At 43.2% G+C, this 21,138-nt stretch overlaps 3 protein-coding genes across 19 annotated transcripts in view; 2 read left to right on the forward strand and 1 right to left on the reverse strand.

Annotated features, from left to right (window-relative positions):
• The window catches only part of FAM200A (family with sequence similarity 200 member A), a 34,593-nt gene extending 31,761 nt beyond the window's left edge, over nucleotides 1-2,832 (reverse strand). For 4 of the 7 annotated variants that reach the window (XM_032755967.2, XM_032755970.2, XM_058443072.1 and 1 more), the window contains exons 1-2: nucleotides 2,417-2,832; nucleotides 1,564-1,638 (exon numbers count right to left, since the gene is read on the reverse strand). In XM_032755967.2, the coding sequence (XP_032611858.1) occupies nucleotides 1,564-1,638; nucleotides 2,417-2,602 (261 nt within the window). In that variant the 5' untranslated portion in view covers nucleotides 2,603-2,832. Of the gene's footprint in view, nucleotides 1-1,563 lie in introns of all 7 variants that reach the window. The other 3 variants (XM_058443084.1, XM_032755966.2, XM_058443079.1) reach the window with 2 other exon arrangements.
• ZNF655 (zinc finger protein 655) lies at nucleotides 2,784-20,389 on the forward strand. 10 transcript variants are annotated; one of them, XM_032755980.2, is made up of 5 exons: nucleotides 2,784-2,951; nucleotides 4,677-4,839; nucleotides 6,029-6,114; nucleotides 6,560-6,686; nucleotides 8,053-8,895. In XM_032755980.2, exons 2-5 carry the CDS (start codon nucleotides 4,704-4,706, stop codon nucleotides 8,247-8,249), a joined length of 546 nt encoding a protein of 181 aa, XP_032611871.1. In that variant the 5' UTR covers nucleotides 2,784-2,951; nucleotides 4,677-4,703; the 3' UTR covers nucleotides 8,250-8,895. The 10 variants fall into 10 exon arrangements, with proteins under 10 accessions (XP_032611871.1, XP_032611866.1, XP_058299106.1 ...); XM_032755981.2 differs by lacking the exon at nucleotides 2,784-2,951 and adding an exon at nucleotides 2,968-3,181; XM_032755975.2 differs by lacking the exons at nucleotides 6,029-6,114; nucleotides 6,560-6,686; nucleotides 8,053-8,895 and adding exons at nucleotides 15,639-15,743; nucleotides 16,200-20,389.
• Nucleotides 4,711-21,138, forward strand: part of TMEM225B (transmembrane protein 225B) — a 49,334-nt gene continuing 32,906 nt past the window's right edge. The window contains exon 1 of one of the 2 annotated variants that reach the window (XM_032755992.2): nucleotides 4,711-4,839. The gene's annotated coding sequence lies outside the window, so the exon portion shown is untranslated. Of the gene's footprint in view, nucleotides 4,840-15,698; nucleotides 15,744-21,138 lie in introns of those variants that run through there. The other variant, XM_058443136.1, reaches the window with a different exon arrangement.

Raw genomic sequence — 21,138 nt, forward strand, 5'->3', positions numbered from 1 at the left:
GTACTAAAAGTCTCTGATATGTAGAAATAATGGCGTAAGCGGTCTTTCTCTTTGTCTTCTCTCTCTCTCTGCCTCGGCTGCCAGGCAGGGAAGGGCCCCCTGTCCAGTGGACACGTGACCCACGTGACCTTACCTATCATTGGAGAAGACTCACATTCTTTACCCTGCCCCTTTTGCTTTGTATACAATAAATAACAGCAAAACCAGACATTCGAGGCCACTACTGGTCTCCGCACATTGGTGGTAGTGGTCCCCTGGGCCCAGCTGCCTTTTCTTTTATCTCTTTGTCTTGTGTCTTTATTTCTACACTCTCTCGTCGCCACACACAGGGAGAGACCCACCGACCCTGTGGGGCTGGTCCTTAATACTTGTCACACCACTGGGTACTATTAGCATTTGTCATCAATATGTGGACCGTCATGATGGCTGGGTAAAGTTCCTGCGGACTACGCCGTGACAGAGAACAGGTCCCTGGATCCCACCCTCTTCCTGTATGAGCCACAACTTTGACTCAGGGGACCTGCTGAGTCTGCACAATTGGTCTCCTTTGCATTACTGTCACTGTTATAAACAGATCCTCTGCCTAATTTTCAGCTTAGCTAGATGCAGAATTACCTTAGTAATTTATTAAAAATCAGCTATTGTATGTATCTAGATCTATTTCTGGAATTTTTTTTTTCTTTAAGAAATTCACCCTCATATTTCTGGACTTTCTGTTCTGCTGTACTGAGCTATTTGTCTATCTTTATGCTGATACCATATCGTCTTGATTACTATAGCTTTAGGAAAAAAATCTTAAAAGTGTACAAGTATTCCAATTTTATTCTTTTTCGAAATTGTTTTGGCAATTCTAAATCCTTAGCATTTCTATATAAACTTTGGAATCAGTTTGTTAATTTGCACTAAAAAAGCAAAATAGGCTAGGTGTGGTGGCTCACGCCTGTAATCCCAGCACTTTGGGAAGCCAAGACGGGCGGATCACCTGAGGTCAAGAGTTTGAGACCAGCCTGGCCAACATGGTGAAACCCCATCTCTACTAAAAATACAAAAATTAGCTAGGTGTGGTGGTGCCCACCTGTAATCCCAGCTACTCTGGAGGCTGAGGCAAGGAAATCGCTTGAACCTGGGAGCGGGAGGTTGCAGTGAGCTGAAATCACCACTGCACTCCAGCCTGGGCGACAGAGCAAGACTCTGTCTCAACAACAACAAAAAGACAAAAAAGAAAAAAGGTAACAACTTTTTGAGTTGTTTCCACCTCTGTCATCTGGCAAACTGTTAAAAGAAAATTTTGCTCAAAAGCAAAATAGCAGCTGCTGTTTCTTAACACTCCTTGTTATGTTTCGATGAGTATTGGTGGGAAGTGGCCTCTTTAAGTGGGTGCCTTTTGTGGTCCTCTCACTGGAGCCAATTGCCTGAGTCAGCTAAAACTTGGATGCAATGTGCCTCACTGCCATAGCTCACTCACCTCTGCTGCTGAAATGGTTTCCCATCACTTTGCTAATAGGTACAACCTGTGAAGGGTTCTAAGGTGGGGAAATGGCAACTCAGGAAAGAACTCCAAACCTTTAGCTCTCCTAGGATGTTAAAATAGCCGTTATGAAGAGGAGGAAGTACTGTGTCATCTATTGTCCTGGGGACCTGTGAATAGGAACAATAGACAGACATCACCAGAGGGTGTATTTCTGTTCAACACAAGGAAAAGTTTCTAATTGGAGCTGTCCAGCATGAAATGGACTAAGCAGTGTATTTTCTTTCTCCGATCCTGACTCCACTGTGACGGGTACTGCAGACTAGAGAGATTGTGTCCTAGTATGAATTTAGGTTGGATCAATGATACTTAGGGGGAAAGAGAGGAAAGGAATATCAGAATCTCCAAGAAACTGATACATTTTGAAAAAATATATAAAATGCCACACTTCAGGTTTTCTTGTATTTAACTTGAAACGTCAAGTAACATTAAAGAATAGCATTTGATTTGCTTCAACAAACTAGTAATAGCTGAAGTTCCTTCCAAATCACTTTTTGATTCTCTAAGAGGCTTGCCTATGCCTTGCAGATCTAGCTCCACCCACAAGACATATTCTGTAAGGATCCAGGATCAGCAAGGGGTCACAATGTCCTAAGGGTTTCTGTCCCGGCGCTCTGCCTGTCCCGCCCGTGCACCATGCTTTTGCCTATCCCTGTTTCTGCATAGATTTTAGTCTTCCCACCAGGGACGCAACTGTCAGTTTCCTCCGTCTCTCTCGGCTCCATTCCAATCTGCTCATCTCCCCTTCCGTCCCCGCTTTCCCCAAGGACCTACCGAGATTTCGATCCCACAACTTTGTGGGTCCCATCTCACCCAGGCCCCGCAATCCTCGCCTTCTACGAGTCAGCGTTGAACTACACTCTGAGCAGGCACCCCTGTGCTACTCACGGAAGCGGGACCAGTAGGTCGGCCATTCCTCTTCACCCAACGACAGGCACCCACTGGGTCGGGCCGCCTCCTTGCAGGGAGTCTAAAGGATGGGCTGGTGTCAGGGAGGGGCCCCGGGGGCGCTTTCCCAACATTGGTCGCAGTCATTGCTGGTATAACGGCTAGAGACGCCCAGTGAGTTAGCATGGAGGGCGGTGGGACCGGAAAAAGACGTGGAAAAGCTGCGAAAACGAGCCTTCGAATACTGGACGCGGGGGCCCAGCTCCTCCTCCATGTTCCTCATCCGGGACCGTCACTCACATCCGGGGCCCTCACTTACATCCGGGACCCTCATCCGGGGCTCTCACCCACATCCGGGACCCTCATGCCGGGGTGGAGGGGGGGCCCTCATTCGGGGTCCTGCACTCCGTCGCCGGAAGTGCCACCGAGAAGCGCCGGCCTCGGGTCTGTCTAGAGCGGCCCGGGAGAGCCTGTGGTGGCCCCGAGCGCGAGTGTGTAGGTGACAGGACAGCGGCCAGGCCCGCCCCTCCCCTCGGTGAGTACCCGGAAGCCGTTCTGGGGTCGCAGCGGGGTGGAAGCTTGTTTCGCCTTCACGGGAGTAGAAGGAGGCGGCGTCCGGCCGCGGCCTACGGTGGTTTGCTTCCCCGAGAGTGCGCGGAGGTCCGGGTGCGAGGAGGGCCTGTTTCTCTTCAGCCCTGGTTCATTCACCTCGCGGGCCGAGGGCCCCGCCGTCAGGAGCCGGCGACCGTGCCCTGGTGCGAGCTGGTCTGTATGTCCCCACTGGTCCTTTTGGGACTTTGCCTTGGCCTAAAAGGGAAGTGGGAGGAGGGCAGCGCCGGGCAAGGCCTTCTGAGGACGGAGCTGGGAGCCGGGCGAGGGCCCAGGGCGAGGGTGGTGGGAGGGGGACGGCACTGTCATGCGTCCTTGGGCCTGAAGGACGCCGCTCAAACCTGTTCGAACCGCAGCTCTTCCCTGCGTTGCTCTCAGGATTGCGGGAAAAAGCCGGCCTAGCTGGTCTGAGTTAGCGAAGGGCCTGACCCCAAAAGTGGAGTTTTATTCGCCAAGCTCGTTTAGTAAGTCAGAGTGGGCTGACGGTGTTACCAAGACATTCCTAGTTTTATTTATTCAAATGATCTTATTTACGTAAACGCGGGCCTGTCACGGTGGTTCACGCCTGTAATCCCCGCACTTTGGGAGGCCGAAGTCGGAGGATCGCTTGAGGCCAGGAGTTCAAGTCCAGCCTGGGCAACATAGCGATACCCCCATCTCTACTAAAACAAAATTAAAATAAAATGAGTAATCATAACTAGCATTTTTCTCTGGGCACCAACTTGAGCCTCCAAAGACGATTGTAAATTTAAAATTTTTGTTTATTTGAGGTGGGCTGTCACGCTGTCATACAGTCTGGCGTGCAGTGGCGCAGTCATAGCTCACTGCAGCCTCTACCTCCCAAGCTCAAGCGATTCTCCTGCCTTGGCCTTTGGAGTAGCTGGAACTACAGGCCTGGGCCACCAAGGTTGGCTAATTTTTTTTTTTTTTTTTTTTTTTGGTAGAGACGGGGTTTCGCCATGTTGTCCAGGACGGTCTGGAACTCCAGAGCTTAAGGGATCCACCCGTCTGGGCCTCCCAAACTGTTGGGATTACAGGACGTGGCCAATTTTAAATATTTTAAACTTTCCACAGAAAGCTTTACACTATTAAATTGTGCTGTGTTGATTTTTTTAATGCCACAAATTCCAAATTAGAGACTCTTCTATGATTTGGTTCTTAAGTATTTAAAGCTGAAGCATATCCATATTTCTTTTTCTTTTTTCTTTTTTTTTTTTTTTTGAGACGGAGTCTCACTGTGTTGCCCAGGTTGGAGTGCAGTGGTGCGATCTTGGCTCACTGCCACATATGCCTTCTGGATTCAAGCAATTCTCCTGCCTCAGCCTCCCGAATAGCTGGGATTACAGACCCGCACCACCACCCTGGCTAATTTTTGTATTTTTAGTAGAGATGAAGTTGCACCATGTTGGTCAGGCTGGTCTCAAACTCCTGACCTCAAGTGATCTTCCCGCCTCAGCCTCCCAAAGTGCTGGGATTACAGGCCACTGCGCCTGGCCCCATTTTTCTGTTACTTATTTAGGGTGGTTAATCATTATCAACTAATTTTTATTGAATATCCACAGTGTGTAAGATCCTTTGCAAAGTCCTGATGATATAAAATGATGAAATGTTTTAACTTATTACAGTAATTTCTCTTAATCTCACCTTGCAGTGATGGTCATTGTCCTCCAGAGTAGTGATGGAGGAAATACCAGCCCAGGAAGCAGCAGGGTCACCAACGGTCCAGTTTCAGTCTTTGGAGACCCAGTCTGAGTGTCTGTCCCCAGAGCCTCAGTTTGTGCAGGACACCGACATGGAACAGGGACTCGCTGGGGGTAAGGCAGAGACAGCACTTCTGTCTGGGAGAGTGGGAGTGTGGAGGGGCTCCCGAGGGGGCTCCTGGGCCTGGTTTGAGAGAGGCCAAGAACTGGAATAAGAACATGGTCCCTAGAGGGAGGAATGAAAGAGGGGGCAGATGTGACTCAGTTCAGTCCTAGTCTGAGCCCTTTTATTAAGGACAGCTCATCTTTCTCAAATAAGCAGAGTGATGGCTACTTACTCGCTGTGGTGGTTTTTCCTTCAGGCAACCTTCACTTCATCCCAGTTCTCATATCTAGAATAATTTCTAGGATATGCTGCTTTTGCCACATCTCACAGTCCTTTCCTGGCTCTCACTTCCTCTTAGGTTCAGGACCTTTCTTTCCCCTGTTCCCTTCACTTAGTTTTTCTTTGCTTTGTCCCCTGCCATCCATTCTGTTGTAACTGCAGTGTTTTGTGACTAGACTAAATTTGGTCAAGGAAGCAACCATTTAATTCCTTGGTTGAACACAATGCCTGTATGAATGTATATATACTGTAATTTAACTATGCAGTTACATTTGCTGTATTGTATAGGTAGGTTGGTCTTTTTCTTCCTTTGTTTTGTAAGAGCTGTGTCTTAGATTGCCTGTGGTTAACTCTAGTGCCTGAAATAACTTGTGTGTCACCCACACAGATCAAGTGCCACAATGTGTAGAGTGCTGTGGGGGATTGTGGGACTGGAAAAGATTTCGAGGAAACAGATGACCCTTTCTTGTTCTTGGGGGCCTTACACACTGGTTGAGACAGTGCCCATTCACAAGAGAAAGGCTGATCAAGTGTCTAGAACAGTGCCTGGAAAGGGTCAGAAGTCTGCTAAATAACCCTAGCCCAGGACAAGTTCCCACAAGTCTTTATGCTTTGCTTTGCCCATCTGCAAAACAGGTATAGTCTTACTCTTCTGTAAGAGGACTGTCATGTGATGAAGATAAAGTGAAATACAAGCTTTCCTTAGAAAATCCTGTATCACAGGTCTAAACATGCATAAGGCATGCAAGTACTGAGACGAAACAGAGTAGACACACCCAATACCTAAAAAATGTTCATTGGTTTTACTAGAGTATTGAGGAGGGTCCTGCTGACACCCCTTGGGCTGGAGAGGCCTCCTCTGAAAGGGAGCCCTGGGAAAGGGCTGCTCTCACTCTTCACTCCTTTCTCCTCCCTCAGCTCCACCTGTTCCCCAGGTGCCTGCTCTTCCCCGTGAGGGAAGCCCAGGAGACCAGGCAGCTGCGCTCTTGACAGCCAGGTACCAGGTGAGCTGAGGAACCCTCTGCTTTTCCTCAGGGACTATTGCTACTGATGGGAGTGTGGCCTCTCTCTTATCCCATCTGTAGACCTTTCCTGGAATTTTTTTCAATAGCAGACTCCAGTTTGGGAATTGATCCTCTTTGGAGACCTGGACTTCACATAAACCAACTTCCCATCTCCCCAGTGCCATGAGCAAACTCTGTTTTCTCTTTGTCCGTGGTTGTGTGATGGGTACTTATTAGATGTTTAAGGGTTATGGGCTTTATTCCATAGGTTCTAATCTGTTCTCCCTCCTCCTCAATGTAAGTACACACTGGATACCCTCTCTATGATCTTCATTCTGTGGCCATGGTGCTACAGTGTTCTCATTCCCTCTCTGTGATCTTCATTCTCTGGCCATGGTGCTACAGTGTTCTCATTCCTCAGAGCAGCCAGGATGTGTTATTTCAGGAGTTTGTGACATTCGAGGATGTGGCTGTGCACCTTACTCGAGAGGAATGGGGATACCTGGACCCTGTTCAGAGGGACCTCTACAGAGAAGTGATGTTAGAGAATTATGGGAACGTGGTCTCACTGGGTAAGGACTTCCTTATTATTCGGTTTATCTATTTGAATTTCTTTACTTTCTTGTTTCTTCCTAAGTATAAGGTTTCTGAGAAGGTCTGTAGAGTGTGGCATAGATTCCAGGTCTTAGAAACTCTGAATCCTTATCTTTCACATCATCTTCTCCGGGAGGGCTAATTAAGGTTCGTTTGGGGGTGCCAAGAGGAGACATTCTCCTCCTTATCCCCAGTTCATGTTTATGGCCATTGTGGGGCATCTGTTCCCTTTTAGCAAAGGGAAACTTTCTTGTGCTTTGCTTGATTTCTCACCCTTCTTATCTTTTCCATTTTTGTAGCAGAGACCCCAGGGTGGCCTCCCAACCTTCAACCAGACACTTTCCTCTTTGGTATCTCAGTGTCCGTGTATTGGAGAATTGAAGAATTTCCCATTTTTCTAGGAAAAAGAAATGCCATTTAAAAAGACAGGCTAAATTCCTTCTTGTTGAATAGTCTCTCACCCCTTAAGATCCCCAGATGTATCTCCAAGCAGGCAGAACTTGAGATGTCATTTGAAGGCATGACTCACTGTGAGTACATTTCAGTGAGTCACCCAGAATGGTAATCCCACGTAACCGCACCCAGGGCAGCAGAAATCTGAGACGTTTACCCCATGCTGAGGTGGGGTCAATGCTTAACTCATGTCTCTCCCTTGTCATTTTGAAAGGTACAGTAGGAAGCTGGGATTAGGCAAGCTGTAGTGCTGCCGGGAAACATCAGTGGGGTTTGTCGGCAGCTCCCTTGGTGTGAGCGTTGTTCCTTTCTCTTTAGTTTATTTTTTATATTATATTATATTTTTTATTTTATTTTTAGGTGGAGTTTCACTCTTGTTGCCCAGGCTAGAGTGCAATGGTGCAATCTCAGCTCACTACAACCTCTGCCTCCTGGGTTCAAGCGATTCTCCTGCCTCAACCTCCCGAGTAGCTGGGATTACAGGCATGGGCCACCACGCCCGGCTAATTTTGTATTTTTAGTAGAGACGGGGTTTCACCATGCTGGTCAGGCTGATCTCGAACTCTTGACCTCAAGTGATCCACCCTCCTTGGCCTCCCAAAGTGCTGGAATTACAGGCATGAGCCACCACACCCAGCCTCCTTTTTCTTTAGTTTCTTGCTTGCTTCTGCACTCTTCTTTTTGTGTGTGTAAATACTGAATCACGCGTTTTCTTTTCTTTTTTTTTTTTTTTTTTTCCGTTGGCTTTGTCTATGCTGGTGGCATCCAGGGCATTGCTTTGTCTCCCTGATTATGCTCAGGATTCAAGGTCTTCTTATCTGTGGGGAGGCAGCCTGCCCACTGGGACGGTTTTTAGTGTGTTTTCCATTCCTGGCTCTTTAATCTTTGTAGGCATACTTCTCCGCCTTCCCACCACCCGGATTCATAGTGTGAATTCCTGCCCGGCCCTGAGTCATACCCAGGCAAGTGCTTTCTCTGGAGAAACACTTGCCGTCCTTACAGCAGGAATCTCCAAGAGATGGCCCAAGTATCGGCTTCCCATCGATATTGCTCGTCCCTGCTCGGAAACTCATTTTCCACGATTGTGAGATATTAAACTTGACTGATGGAATAGAAGCTCCCCAGGATGCCACCACTGTGTAAAATCGCAGCTCCTCAAATTACCTCTGTTTAATTTCAAATGTTAGGGTCCAAGGAAGCCCTCTGTTGCAACCAAATGCGTTTTGAACCCAGTTCATTCAGAAACCATGGTTGGTGGTCATCATCTACTTGTATTGTGAAAAACCAGAAATTCCAACTTCAGCTCTTCAGTTGTGGTCTTTTCGTATTATTTTAGAATGTGAAACTTATGCTGTGTGCCCCTCCTTTTATGTGGTGAACACAACCTGCCCCGTATGGTGCCTAACTCTCCTGTGAACCCTGGGCTTTCCTCATGTTTAACATTCTAGTTTCCTCCTTCCTTGAAGTCCCTGTGGCCCTCTTCAAGGTCCTGCCTTCCTCCCCTTTATTCTTTGTGGTTCTGTACAGATTGATACATTTATATTGCCTTTCCTGATTAAGTGCTCCTTACTCTGTCCTTGATGGAGGGGAGAAGGGAGGGCAAAGAAGTTAAATTTATTTCAGGGCATCAAATTGAATATCTACTTAATAACTTTGTAAACTGTAAAGTGACGTACATATAATTGTAAAGTACTGTTAATTTTATCTAATAATTACAGAGTTTCCAACAGTTAACCTGTCTACTTTTTGGAGTAAAGAAACTTTGTAGCAGTTTAATGCAGTCTCATAGCATAGTATGCTATAGACTGAACTTTATCCCATTTCCTCTCTTATCTCTGCACTGCACACTCAACATGCTGTTGACATGCATGCACACTTACACATACAAGAGACACACGCACGGTGCAAGAAACCCTTCTCCTCGCCGGGCGCGGTGGCTCACGCTTGTAGTCCCAGCACTTTGGGAGGCCGAGGCGGGCAGATCACAAGGTCAGGAGATCGAGACCACGGTGAAACCCCGTCTCTACTAAAAAATACAAAAAATTAGCCTGGCGCGGTGGCGGGCGCCTGTAGTCCCAGCTATTCAGAGGCTGAGGCAGGAGAATGGCGTGAACCCGGGAGGCGGAGCTTGCAGTGAGCCGAGATTGCGCCACTGCACTCCAGCCTGGGCGACAGAGCGAGACTCTGTCTCAAAAAAAAAAGAAACCCTTCTCCTCATCTTGCTTTTGTGATCAAGTTGGCAGCATCTCCTTAGCAGTTATTTTTACAATCCTTGGGAAATCATTTTCATATTTTTGGGTTCAGCAAACTTCATCTGAAATTTAAACCATTTATGCCTAGTGTTCCATTATTGGAACACTAAGCTTGCGGGAATTATTTATGTCCTGCTGCTCAAGGTCATCACCAAGGTCTGATTTTTAACAAAAAAAAATTGCAACCTCTGGCATAACTGGGTTAAGTTTATACATTATTAATTTAACTTTTTGGGGTTGTAAGACTTTTTTTTTTTTTTTTTTTTATGAGACGGAGTCTTGCTCTGTTGTCCAGGCTGGAGTGCAGTGGCACCATCTCTGCTCACTGCACGCTCTGCCTCCCGGATTCATGCCATTCTCCTGCCTCAGCCTCCCAAGTAGCTGGGACTACAGATGCTTGCCACCATGCCTGGCTAATCTTTTTGTATTTTTAGTAGAGATGGGGTTTCACTGTGTTACCCAGGATGGTCTCGATCTCCTGACCTCGTGATCTGCCCTAGTCAGCCTCCCAAAGTGCTGGGATTACAGGTGTGAGCCACTGTGCCTGGCCAAGACTTTATAATTCAGTCCTACTTTCCAGTTCACATCATTTTCCCATGGCAGGAGCTCCAGATTGTATTTTGTTTTGTTTTGTTTTGTTTTTGAGACGGAGTCTCGCTCTGTCACCCAGGCTGGAGTGCAGTGGCGCGATCTCGGCTCACTGCAAGCTCCACCTCCTGGTTTCACGGCATTCTTCTGCCTCAGCCTCCCGGGTGGCTGGGACTACAGGCGCTCACCGCCATGCCCGGCTAATTTTTTTTTGTATTTTTAGTAGAGACGGGGTTTCACCATCTTAGCCAGGATGGTCTCGATCTCCTGACCTCATGATCCGCCTGTCTCGGCCTCCCAAAGTGCTGGGATTACAGGTGTGAGCCACTGCGCCCGGCCTCCAGATTGCATTTGTCACAGACATCAAAATGTTGGTCCTTTGCTTAAGTGCTTCCACTATGTAGCGGTAAATATACAGAGTACAAGTAGCTGAGTAAAGAAGTCGGTAATAAGTAATTTTTGTTACCACATAATTGAAAAAGGAACATACTCCATTGATGATGAATGAACAATTTGCTTCTGGGTCACTATCCATAGGGAAGTTACCTGTTACTTAGTGTGGTAGATAAAGACCCAGAAAGGGGACCGGGTTGCTTTTCACATGGGTCAGTGTGGCAGGTGCCCTATTAGATGATGGCCTCAGAAACACGCTTGTTAAAATTCTAGTTGATATTAACTGGGTCAATAGATTGGGAATGTTTGGCACATACTCTCTGCTTTTTTAACTTGATGTCATGAAGGACTACGGTGATTTTGCACAGAATGTTTTCCATTGTCACAGCTATTTAGTATTTATTGAGCAGCCAATATGTTATTGGGTACGATGTATATGTGTATACACACACACACACACACGTATACACACACACACAGACATAGGACATTTATATGTGTGTGTGTGTATATATATATATATGTATATATATATATATAAATGATATATATATAATCTCATTTAATCCTTACCATAACCCTGTGAGCAGATGATACTGCTCCTATTTTGTATCTGAGGAAACTGAGGCTCAGAGAAGTTAAGTGATCTTTGCAGGATCAGTGAGAGGCTTGGGACCCAGATCTGCCTCTGAAGCCCCTGTACTTTTTCACTACTTTGTCCCCTTAGGACAATAAGTTCAGCTCTACATGGAGTTTTTAATATTTTTAGTGAGTTATGTGTACTCTGATGACAAGAAAAATTCAAAATGCCATGACAAATTGGACAGACAGGCCAGTTTATAGTTTGGGACCAGAAAGGACATGCATTCAAAAAGTAAAACTCTCTAGGGACACATTCCAGTCCAACAGGTATCTACAAAAGAATGATATTGCTAAGGAGAGATATTATTTGTGTATTAAGGACCAGGAAGAAAAGCGTGAAGCTTTCAGATGGCTAAAAGCATAGCTGTAGTAAAAGCAGCAAACCATATAATAAGGCAAATTTTAAATATTATTATTATTATTTTTGAGACAGGTTCTCCTCTTGTTGCCCAGGCTGGAATACAGTGGCATGATAACAGCTCACTGGAGCCTGGAGGGAAATCCAGGCTCAGGTGATCCTCCTACCTCAGTCTTCTGGGTAGCTGGGACTATAGGCCTGTACCACCACGCTAATTTTTTTCTATTTTTAGTAAAGAAGGTGTTTTGCTATGTTACCCAGGCTGTTGAACTCCTGGGCTCAAGTGATCTGCCTGCCTCAGCTCCCCAAAGTCCTGGGAGTACACATGTGAGCCAACACCATGCTTGGCTTTAACTGTTATTTTTGAAGATGAGATTAAGATAAATTTTATTAGAAAACTCTCAAGATTTAAATAAAATAATTTTTTTTTTGGAGACAGAGTCTTGCTCTGTCGCTCAGGCTGGAGTGTGGTGGCACAATGTCAGCTCACTGCAACCTCTGCCTCCCCGGCCCAAGCCATTCTTGTGCCTCAGCCTCCAGAGTAGCTGGGACTACAGGCATGCACCACCATACCCAGCTAATTTTTGTATTTTTAGTAGAGATGGAGTTTTGCCATGTTGGCCAGGCTGGTCTTGAACTCTTGGCCTCACGTGATACACATCCAGCCTTAAAATCAAAAGGTTTTAATAAGTTAATTTTAAACGGGAAAAATGTAAAGCAAGTGCATATTTTGAAAGCATAGAGTCGGCCGGGTGCGGTGGCTCACGCCTGTAATCCCAGCACTCTGGGAGGCCAAGGCGGGCGGATCACCTGAGGTTGGGAGTTCAAGACCAGCCTGACCAACATGGAGAAACTCCGTCTCTACTAAAAATACAAAATTAGCCGGGCATGGTGGTGCATGCCAGTAATCTCAGTTACTCTGGAGGCTGAGGCAGGAGAATCACTTGAACCCAGGAGGTGGAGTTGAGGTGAGCCGAGATCATGCCATTGCACTCCAGCCTGGGCGACAGTGCAACTCTGTCTCAAAAAAAAAAAAAAAAAAGCATTCACGTCAGTGTCAAGAGAACCTGCTACTAATGCTTTCTTTGATAGGCAGTATGATAGGTTGGAAAGAATATAAACTGTGGGATCAAACTTGGGTTCCACTTACCAGCTGTAGTATGTTGAGCAAATTATTTAATCTGACACTCATTTTCTTCATTTATAAAACATGAAAAATAATGTCTACCTTCTGGGTTCTACGGGATTGAATTAGATTATGCATATAAGTACCTGTCTTGTGTCAGGTGCGGTGGCTCACGCCTGTAATCCAGCACTTTGGGAGGGTGAGGTGTGCGGATCAGAAGGTCAGGAGTTCGAGACCAGCCTGACCAACATGATGAAACCTCATCTCTACTAAAAATACAAAAGAAATTAGCCGGGCATGGTGGTACGTGCCTGTGATTGCAGCTACCCAGGAGGCTGAGGCTAGAGAATTGCTTGAACCCGGGAGGCAGAGGTTGCAGTGAGCCAAGATCATGCCATTGCACTCCAGCCTGGGCAACAGAGTGAGACTCCATACCCCCCGGCCAAAAAAAAAAATTAAGTACGTGCCTTGTGCTTCTGCGCCCAGCCATAGATCCCTTTTAATTAACACTTTTGCGACTCCAATTATTTAGGATCCTGGCTCACCGTATGTTATTCTAATCCCTTTTTCTCTGTTGTTTGTATTTACCTTTTACTTCACTGCCAATATTTTATAAATCATATTAGAAAACTCAAGATTTAAATAAAATCAAAAGGTTTTAATACATTAATTTTAAACAGGAAAAATGTAAATAAAGCAAGTGCATATTTTGAGAGCAAAGTTTTGAGTTAAATTTAGGCAATAGGCATTTAGGCTAGTGGCAAGAAAACTTACACGTTCTTTCTGTGTGTAATTTGGAGGAAGGGATGGATGGATTTTGTTCATAGTCGTGATTTATTTTTTTTCAGGGCTTGTTAGGAGGCAAAATCATATATATATATATATATATATATATATTTTTTTTTTTTTTTTTTTTTTACTAGCAGATTGTTTAAAGGCTAGGTTCTGAAATAAGACTGTGCAGGTTTGAAAACTAAGCATTACCAGTTATTGTAACCTTGGGCAAGCTGCTTAACCACTCTGAATCTTAGTATTCCCATCTGTAAAATGGCTATAATAATAGTTTCTATGCTTTAAATTTATGGTATTAAATGAGTGAAAACCTAGAGAGCTCTTGGCATGGTACTTTGCACCTACCAAGTACTTAGTAAAAATAATATTTTGATGGTACTGATGATACCCTGTTCTCTCTTCTAAACTGTGATATTGTATCTTTACCTGCTAGGTATTTTCTCTTTAAAAAAAAAAAAGTAGTTTTGGGGGTACAAGTGGTTTTTTGTTACATGGATGAATTATAATACATAGTGGTGAATTCTGAGATTTTAGTGCACCTGTCACTGGAATAGTGTACATTGTACCTAATATGTAGTTTTTTATCCCTTGTCCCTTCTCCCACCCTTTCCCTTCTTAGTCTCTGAAGTCCATTTTATCACTCTGTATGCCTTTGCATACTCACCTGCTGGGCATTTTCTCTTATGCCTTCCTACATTACGTTAAACACACGTCTAAAATCAAACCCCTCATCCCACATGAAGGCCTCCTTTTTTGTTGTGCATATGTGTTTTAAGTGTAGATATGGAGTAAGCAGCCAGAATTTCTTTCAGTTACCAAATATCGACAGACACTTTAAATATCTCAGAGTTAAAAGTTGCAAATTATGTTATTGGAATTCTGAGAACAATATTGATTGCTGCTTCATGTTACACTAACTTTACTTTTTAAACTTCTGAAACGATTTCATTTGACAGGGCGGACCTTAATTAAATATATGTCCACAAGGAGAATTGACTCTAAATGTCCAGCAGGATTTCAGAAACACAGTAAATACCTTTCTTCTGTCTATTTTGATCTCCTTGCTCATAGGCTGTCACATGGAATCTTTGGGGCAGCTGTCAGTTCTTCATATTTTCCAGCCCCAATGCCCTTTTTATAAAATTGGGTAGCTGTTAATACATTGATACTTGGGTGCACAGAGTTGGCACTCAATAAGTAGCTGTTAAGTAAATTAATCAAAAGAATTGCAAGATACAAGATACCTGGTCTCTTCTATCAAAGAGTTTATAAATCAAGTATGAATGACAATACCTGAAACCACGTAAAAAAAATCTATGTAAACACCATTATATGTGACATGTCAGGATAAGAGGAACAACTAATAAATTTTGTACACATTCAGTAAATGGAGAGAAAGGTTTTTGGAGAGGAGGGGCTTGAGCCAGACCTTGTGTGTGTGCTATTAGAAGCTTTCTGGGCTGGACACATTTAAAAACTGCCCTTTGATACTAATAGTATTAAAATTCTGTCTCCTTGGAAGCAGACTGCCTGTTGCTTTAGCTTTAAAAGAGATTTATATCCAAGCGTTGCATTATGCAAGCCATAGAAAGACTGTTTTATGTGAAGATGCACTGATTGCACTTCCCTCTCTGTATTTTATTGTAGTTAGTTGTTTAGAGCTGTCTCTGTGTAGAGTGTGAGGTCCTCGAGGGAAGGGACCTTCTTGGCCTCTTTATCCCCTGCATACTTTGCATAGAGGAGGCACTTCATAAATGTTTATTGAATAAACGCTACACTCCTAATGGGTAAGAATGTGTCATATTACTCTTTGTTTTCTTATATGTACTGAAACAAATTGTTTCTTGAGATTGGGCCTTAGAATATTTATTCAGTTTTCACTGATTCTCTTGCTACGGGTTAGCTAACCATGCAGTAGGTGCTTGAGTTTCACCTTTCTCCAGTCCAGCAGAATTATATTTTGATGACCTCCATTTTGATACTTGTAGACCAGATCTAATCCGAAGATTAATCTTTAGGTAACAGATGGAGCGTGATAATGATAACTTCTGTGAAGACAAACCCATGCACACATTCTGTTGTCTGAATAATATTTAAATGAATCCTTCTGCTCCCAAGTCATCAACTTGCCCCTTAACACACATCCCTCTAGAGCACAAATCTGAGCTCCTTGTAGATCTTTGCCCTCTTCACTCTCCAGGCCTTCCTAATTAATGTTTTCTCAGAATTGACCTTCTGTCTCTCTTAATCATTAGTTGAAAGAAAAAGTGGCTGTTGTAGGACCTGGGGATACATTGCCACATCCCATTTCCTTCTCTATGAGCAGGATTTCCAATTTCCAAGCCTGATGGGATCTCCCAGCTGGAACAGGATCTACAGGTCTTTGATCTGGAAACTAAGACTAGAGAAGTCTTAAGAGATGACTGCTCAGGTGAGTAAGGCAGACTCAATCAGATAGAATTAGTAGGGAAGTAAAGTTCAATTGTTGAGCCAAGTTGTAGCTGCTTTGGCACTCAGAATGAAGAGCTCTGTGTGTGCCCTAGCATGGAGAGTTCCTTCCTTTTCCCTTCAGTTAGGTTGACCCTTTCCGTTTGTTTAGCATCCGTGCACATGTCATACTAGACCCCAATCAAGTTGTTTATCTAAAATTCTTTCAACTGTTTCCCTATTATTTCCTTACTCTGCTGAACATGTCCGCTGTTTTACCTCACTGCTCCTGTTTATGCCCTTAACATCTGCTGTTGAGATTTTGTGCCTGTTTTTCAGAGTAAATAAACTTTTCTTGTCCTTGTAGATACTGCATTGTTTAGTTTTCTCATCTGAGTTTTCTTTTCCTAAGCACAGGGTACAGATTACATTTGCATTTTCTATTTATATATTGTATCAGATGGAGAGACCAGAGAAGAGAACAAGCTGTTGATTCCTAAGCAGAAAATTTCGGAAGAAGTACATTCATACAAAGTGAGAGTAGGAAGACTCAAACACGATATTACCCAAGTTCCTGAGACTAGAGAAGTGTATAAGTCTGAGGACAGATTAGAAAGGCTTCAGGAAATTCTAAGGAAATTTCTGTACCTGGAGAGAGAGTTTAGGCAAATAACAATCAGCAAGGAAACCTTCACCAGTGAGAAGAACAATGAATGTAATGAACCCGAAAAAAGCTTCAGTCTGGACTCTACTATTGATGCAGATCAGAGAGTTCTTAGAATACAGAATACTGATGACAATGATAAGTATGACATGAGCTTCAACCAGAATTCAGCCTCTGGTAAACATGAACACTTAAATCTAACAGAGGATTTTCAGAGTAGTGAATGTAAGGAAAGCTTAATGGATCTCTCCCACCTTAATAAATGGGAGAGCATCCCTAACACTGAGAAATCCTATAAATGTGATGTATGTGGGAAAATTTTCCATCAGAGCTCAGCCCTTACTAGACATCAAAGAATCCATACTAGAGAGAAGCCCTACAAATGTAAAGAATGTGAAAAGTCTTTCAGTCAGAGCTCAAGTCTTAGTCGACATAAAAGAATACACACTAGAGAAAAACCTTACAAATGTGAAGCATCTGATAAATCCTGTGAAGCATCTGATAAATCCTGTAGTCCAAGCTCAGGCATAATTCAGCACAAGAAAATTCACACCAGAGCCAAATCTTACAAATGTAGCAGTTGTGAAAGAGTCTTCAGTCGTAGTGTCCACCTTACTCAACATCAGAAAATTCACAAAGAGATGCCCTGTAAGTGTACTATATGTGGCAGTGACTTCTGCCATACTTCATACCTACTTGAACATCAGAGGGTCCATCATGAAGAGAAAGCCTATGAGTATGATGAATATGGGTTGGCCTATATTAAACAACAAGGAATTCATTTCAGAGAAAAGCCCTATACGTGTAATGAATGTGGAAAAGACTTCAGATTGAATTCACATCTTATTCAGCATCAAAGAATTCACACAGGAGAGAAAGCACATGAATGTAATGAATGTGGAAAAGCTTTCAGTCAAACCTCATGCCTTGTTCAGCATCACAGAATGCATAGAAAAGAGAAATCATATGAATGTAATGAGTATGAGGGCAGTTTCAGTCATAGCTCAGATCTTATCCTGCAACAAGAAGTCCTCACCAGACAGAAAGCCTTTGATTGTGATGTATGGGAAAAGAACTCCAGTCAGAGAGCACATCTGGTTCAACATCAGAGCATTCATACCAAAGAAAACTCATGAATGTAATGAAGATGGGAAGATATTTATCAAATTCAGGCTTCATTCAGCATCTGAGAGTTCACACCAGGGAGAAATCATGTATGTACTGCATGTGGTAAAGCCTTCAGTCAGCTCAGCCATTGCTCAGCATCAGATAATTCACACCAGAGAGAAACCCTCTGAATGTGATGAATGAAGAAGAGGTATTAGTGTTAAACTCTTAACCGATTCCTGCAAATCTATACCAGTGAGAAATCTTATAAATGTATTGAATGTGGCAAATTTTTCATGCTATTAGTATTTTCATACCTTAGACACATTTGGAGAATTCACATGGGAATAAAATTCCATTGCTGCAATGAATGTGAAAAAGCCATCAGTCAAAGAAACTACCTTGTTTAGTATCAAATTCACGCCATGCAAAAAGATTATAAATGTAATAAACATGTATGTGTGTGAGGAGATTCAGTCATAACCCAATGCTCATTCAACATCAAAGAGTTTATACCTAAGAGAACTTATTTGGGTGTAGTAAATGGCAAATCTTTCAATAGGAGTTTAACTAGTCTTTGTCATACCAGAATATCCATAGTAGACAAGAATTTGCTGTAATGCAAATGGAAAAACTCGACACCACATTTCAGGCTTTATCCAACATTGAAATAATGGAGAGAAAATTGTTGATTATTTGTTTATGAAATTGTTAATACATAGTCCCAATCTTTTTCATTGCACAAAAATCTACGGTTGACTTGGTAAATGCAGTGACGTTTTCTCATGGAGTTCCTTTATTTAATATGTATTCCAAGTAGGTACGTTTATTTTTACTTTTTTATTATAATTTTGATATTACAAAGAACAGAGATGGGGTCTTGCTTTGTTGCCCAGGCTGGTCTTGAACTCCTGGCCTCAAGCGATCCTCCCACCTGTCCTCCCAAAGTGCTGGGGTTACAGGCGTGAGCCACTGTGCTGGGCCTGTTTTATTTATATAACTCATTTAAGCTGTTTTTATTTTAAAATGCCCTATAAACATTTTTATATTTTTTGAAATTGGTTCTTATTGTTCACAACTTCCATAAGATACTGCTAATGCACCAGTATTAAAACACATCGACATAAGTAGCTCATTTAGCTTTTTCTGCTGTTCTTGGCTCAAGTTCTTTCCAAAACCAACTCTTAGGCCTGTTTTTTACTGGGGATCCTATGTCGTATTGCTTTACAGCCACAACACTTGGATTCCTGTTGATTAACTTCTCCATTCTCTTAAGCCTCTTTCGAAGATTTAGAAGTTTCCTAGTTTTAAGCGTTTCGCCAGCAAATATTCCATACCTACTTGATGTTGCTGGTCTGGTGTCTTATTTCCTAAAGTGAAGCATCTTTTTTTAAAAAAGAATTTGATTGAAAATATATCCAGTCCAATATAACTAAGAAGGATTCTCTCTCCTGAGATTGTAGCAGGCAGCCAAACATTTTCAAATGATGCCCAAGGTTTTAGCTGTCTTGTGTGCATCCACAGCCTGTGAAGAAGACAGATGATAAGGACATCAGGGAGCCAACAAGACTCCTGGTAGCCTCACTACATTCATCCAGTGCCTATTCTGCATGCCTAAGCTTAGAGTTCTTTTATATACCTCTAAGGCCAGCAAAATGCTCAGGTCTGCTTTTGGTAGGGTAAACATAAAGAAGATACACAGGCCGGGCGCGGTGGCTCACACCTGTAATCCCAGCATTTTGGGAGGCCAAGGTGGGTGGATCACGAGGTCAGGCAGTCAAGACCATCCTGGCCAACATGGTGAAACCCCGTCTCTACTAAAAATACAAAAATTAGCCGGGCGTGGTGGCACGCGCCTGTAATCCCAGCTACTCAGGAGGCTGAGACAGGAGAACTGCTTGAACCTGGGAGGTGGAGGTTGCAGTGAGCCGAGATCGCACCACTGCACTCCAGCCTGGGCGACAGAGCGGGACTCTCTCTCTCTCAAAAAAAAAAAAAAAAACCACACACACCCACAAATCAGCATCATAAGGAAATGTAGCCTTCCAACAGAGGTGATGCTGTTCTTATGTTAATCTCAGAGACAGTATTTCAAGAGAGTGGCAGGTCTGTTCCTGGTAAAATTTTAACCATTAGGATTGCAGATAAATGTTTGAATTCTGCTCCTCCCTCATCAATCCAGGACAGTATTTGAAGTGTGAGGGCTTTGTGTATAGTTGTTTATCCATTACCACATTTTTGTATTTTAATAGTCTACAGGCTATATAAAAGAACATGGCTTTTTGACTGATAAAAGTGATTACAGATGTTGGCTCAAGTTCAGGGCCACCATCATATACCTAACAAGAGTTCATGATTCTTTAGGTAATGTCAAAACATTTTGTATTTTTCCATCTTAAGCTTTATAACATTTTGTGAGTAAGACAAATGTTATTTAAAATTCTTGTTGTCAGTCCAGCAATTGAGGCTTTCATAGTTCAGTGTTATAATATTCAGTAGGGACCCTCAACAAATATATAAAAATATATTGCTCACTCTATAATCCTCCTATGGCTAACCTCTAGGATAGTTCTGCCACTATATTTTACTTCTTTGCCATCATCAAGAATAGGATCTCATCAAGGCAAGGTAGGAATCTAAATGAAATTGATATATAAATGAATTGATCTAAATGTAAAAGCAAATGAAAAATGCATGTGTTTTTTCCTATCAAACATATATACCCTTATGTATAGAGACCAGTAGTCATGTGTGGTGACTGAAACAGGATTATGTAATCCCTAAAAAGCAGAATATGTAAAAATCACATGTATGCGTTTGGTTTAGGAATGTGCTTTTGTACTTCCACTTGAATAAAGGTGTGTTTGGTATTCTGAGAATTTGTTTCAAACAAAATCTGAAGGTCTCAGCCAGAAGCATTTGGGAATGTTGGAATCACATCTCTGGCTGCAACTCTTTTCCTCCCTGAAACTTGCTTCACAGCAAGAATGGATCACTTTCCTTTGCATTGATACAAAGCTTGCTTTTCCACAGACCTCTGAAACAAAAGCTGAATGTTTGGGACTTAAAGGGGATTTGATTGGGAAATTGTTGGTATATAAAATAAGACTAAATAGTTCGAGGTTTCAGTAGAACTAGGAATAACTTTCTGTTTGTTTGTTTTTTGACAGTCTCGTTTTGTCACCCAGGCTGGAGTGCAGTAGTGCGATCTCGGCTCACTGCAACCTCCGCCTCCTGGGTTCAAATGATTGTCTTGTGTCAGCCTCCCAAGTAGCTGAGATTACAGGCACCTGCCACCTTGCCTGGCTGATTTTTGTATTTTTAGTAGAGACAGGGTTTCACTATGTTGGCCAGGCTGGCCTCAAACTCCTGACCTCAGGTGACCTGCCTGCCTCGGCCTCCCAAAGTGCCGGGATTACAGGCGTGACCCGCTGTGCCCAGCCATATTTTTAAAATAAGTAACACACTTTAAAAAAGGTGGACTCAAAATAGTCCTTCAGGGCAATCCTTTAAGCAGATATTTAATTAGCCTGATACATGAGTTTGTGTTATGAGTCATTTTGGTCTTGAAAGGGGAGAGGAGAAATACAATAGTAGAGGGCACCTTTATCTTCTGTCTTTCCACCTG

Source organism: Hylobates moloch, unplaced genomic scaffold (assembly GCF_009828535.3).
Source record: "Hylobates moloch isolate HMO894 unplaced genomic scaffold, HMol_V3 SCAFFOLD_1, whole genome shotgun sequence".
Taxonomy (NCBI): domain Eukaryota; kingdom Metazoa; phylum Chordata; class Mammalia; order Primates; family Hylobatidae; genus Hylobates; species Hylobates moloch.

Coding starts and splice junctions, on each gene's coding strand:
- ZNF655 (XM_032755975.2), top strand. CDS start 4,704: ATGGAGGAAATACCAGCCCAGGAAGCAGCAGGGTCACCAACGGTCCAG. Junction 4,840..15,638: donor GGAACAGGGACTCGCTGGGG/GTAAGGCAGAGA, acceptor CTCTATGAGCAG/GATTTCCAATTTCCAAGCCT. Junction 15,744..16,199: donor CTTAAGAGATGACTGCTCAG/GTGAGTAAGGCA, acceptor ATATTGTATCAG/ATGGAGAGACCAGAGAAGAG.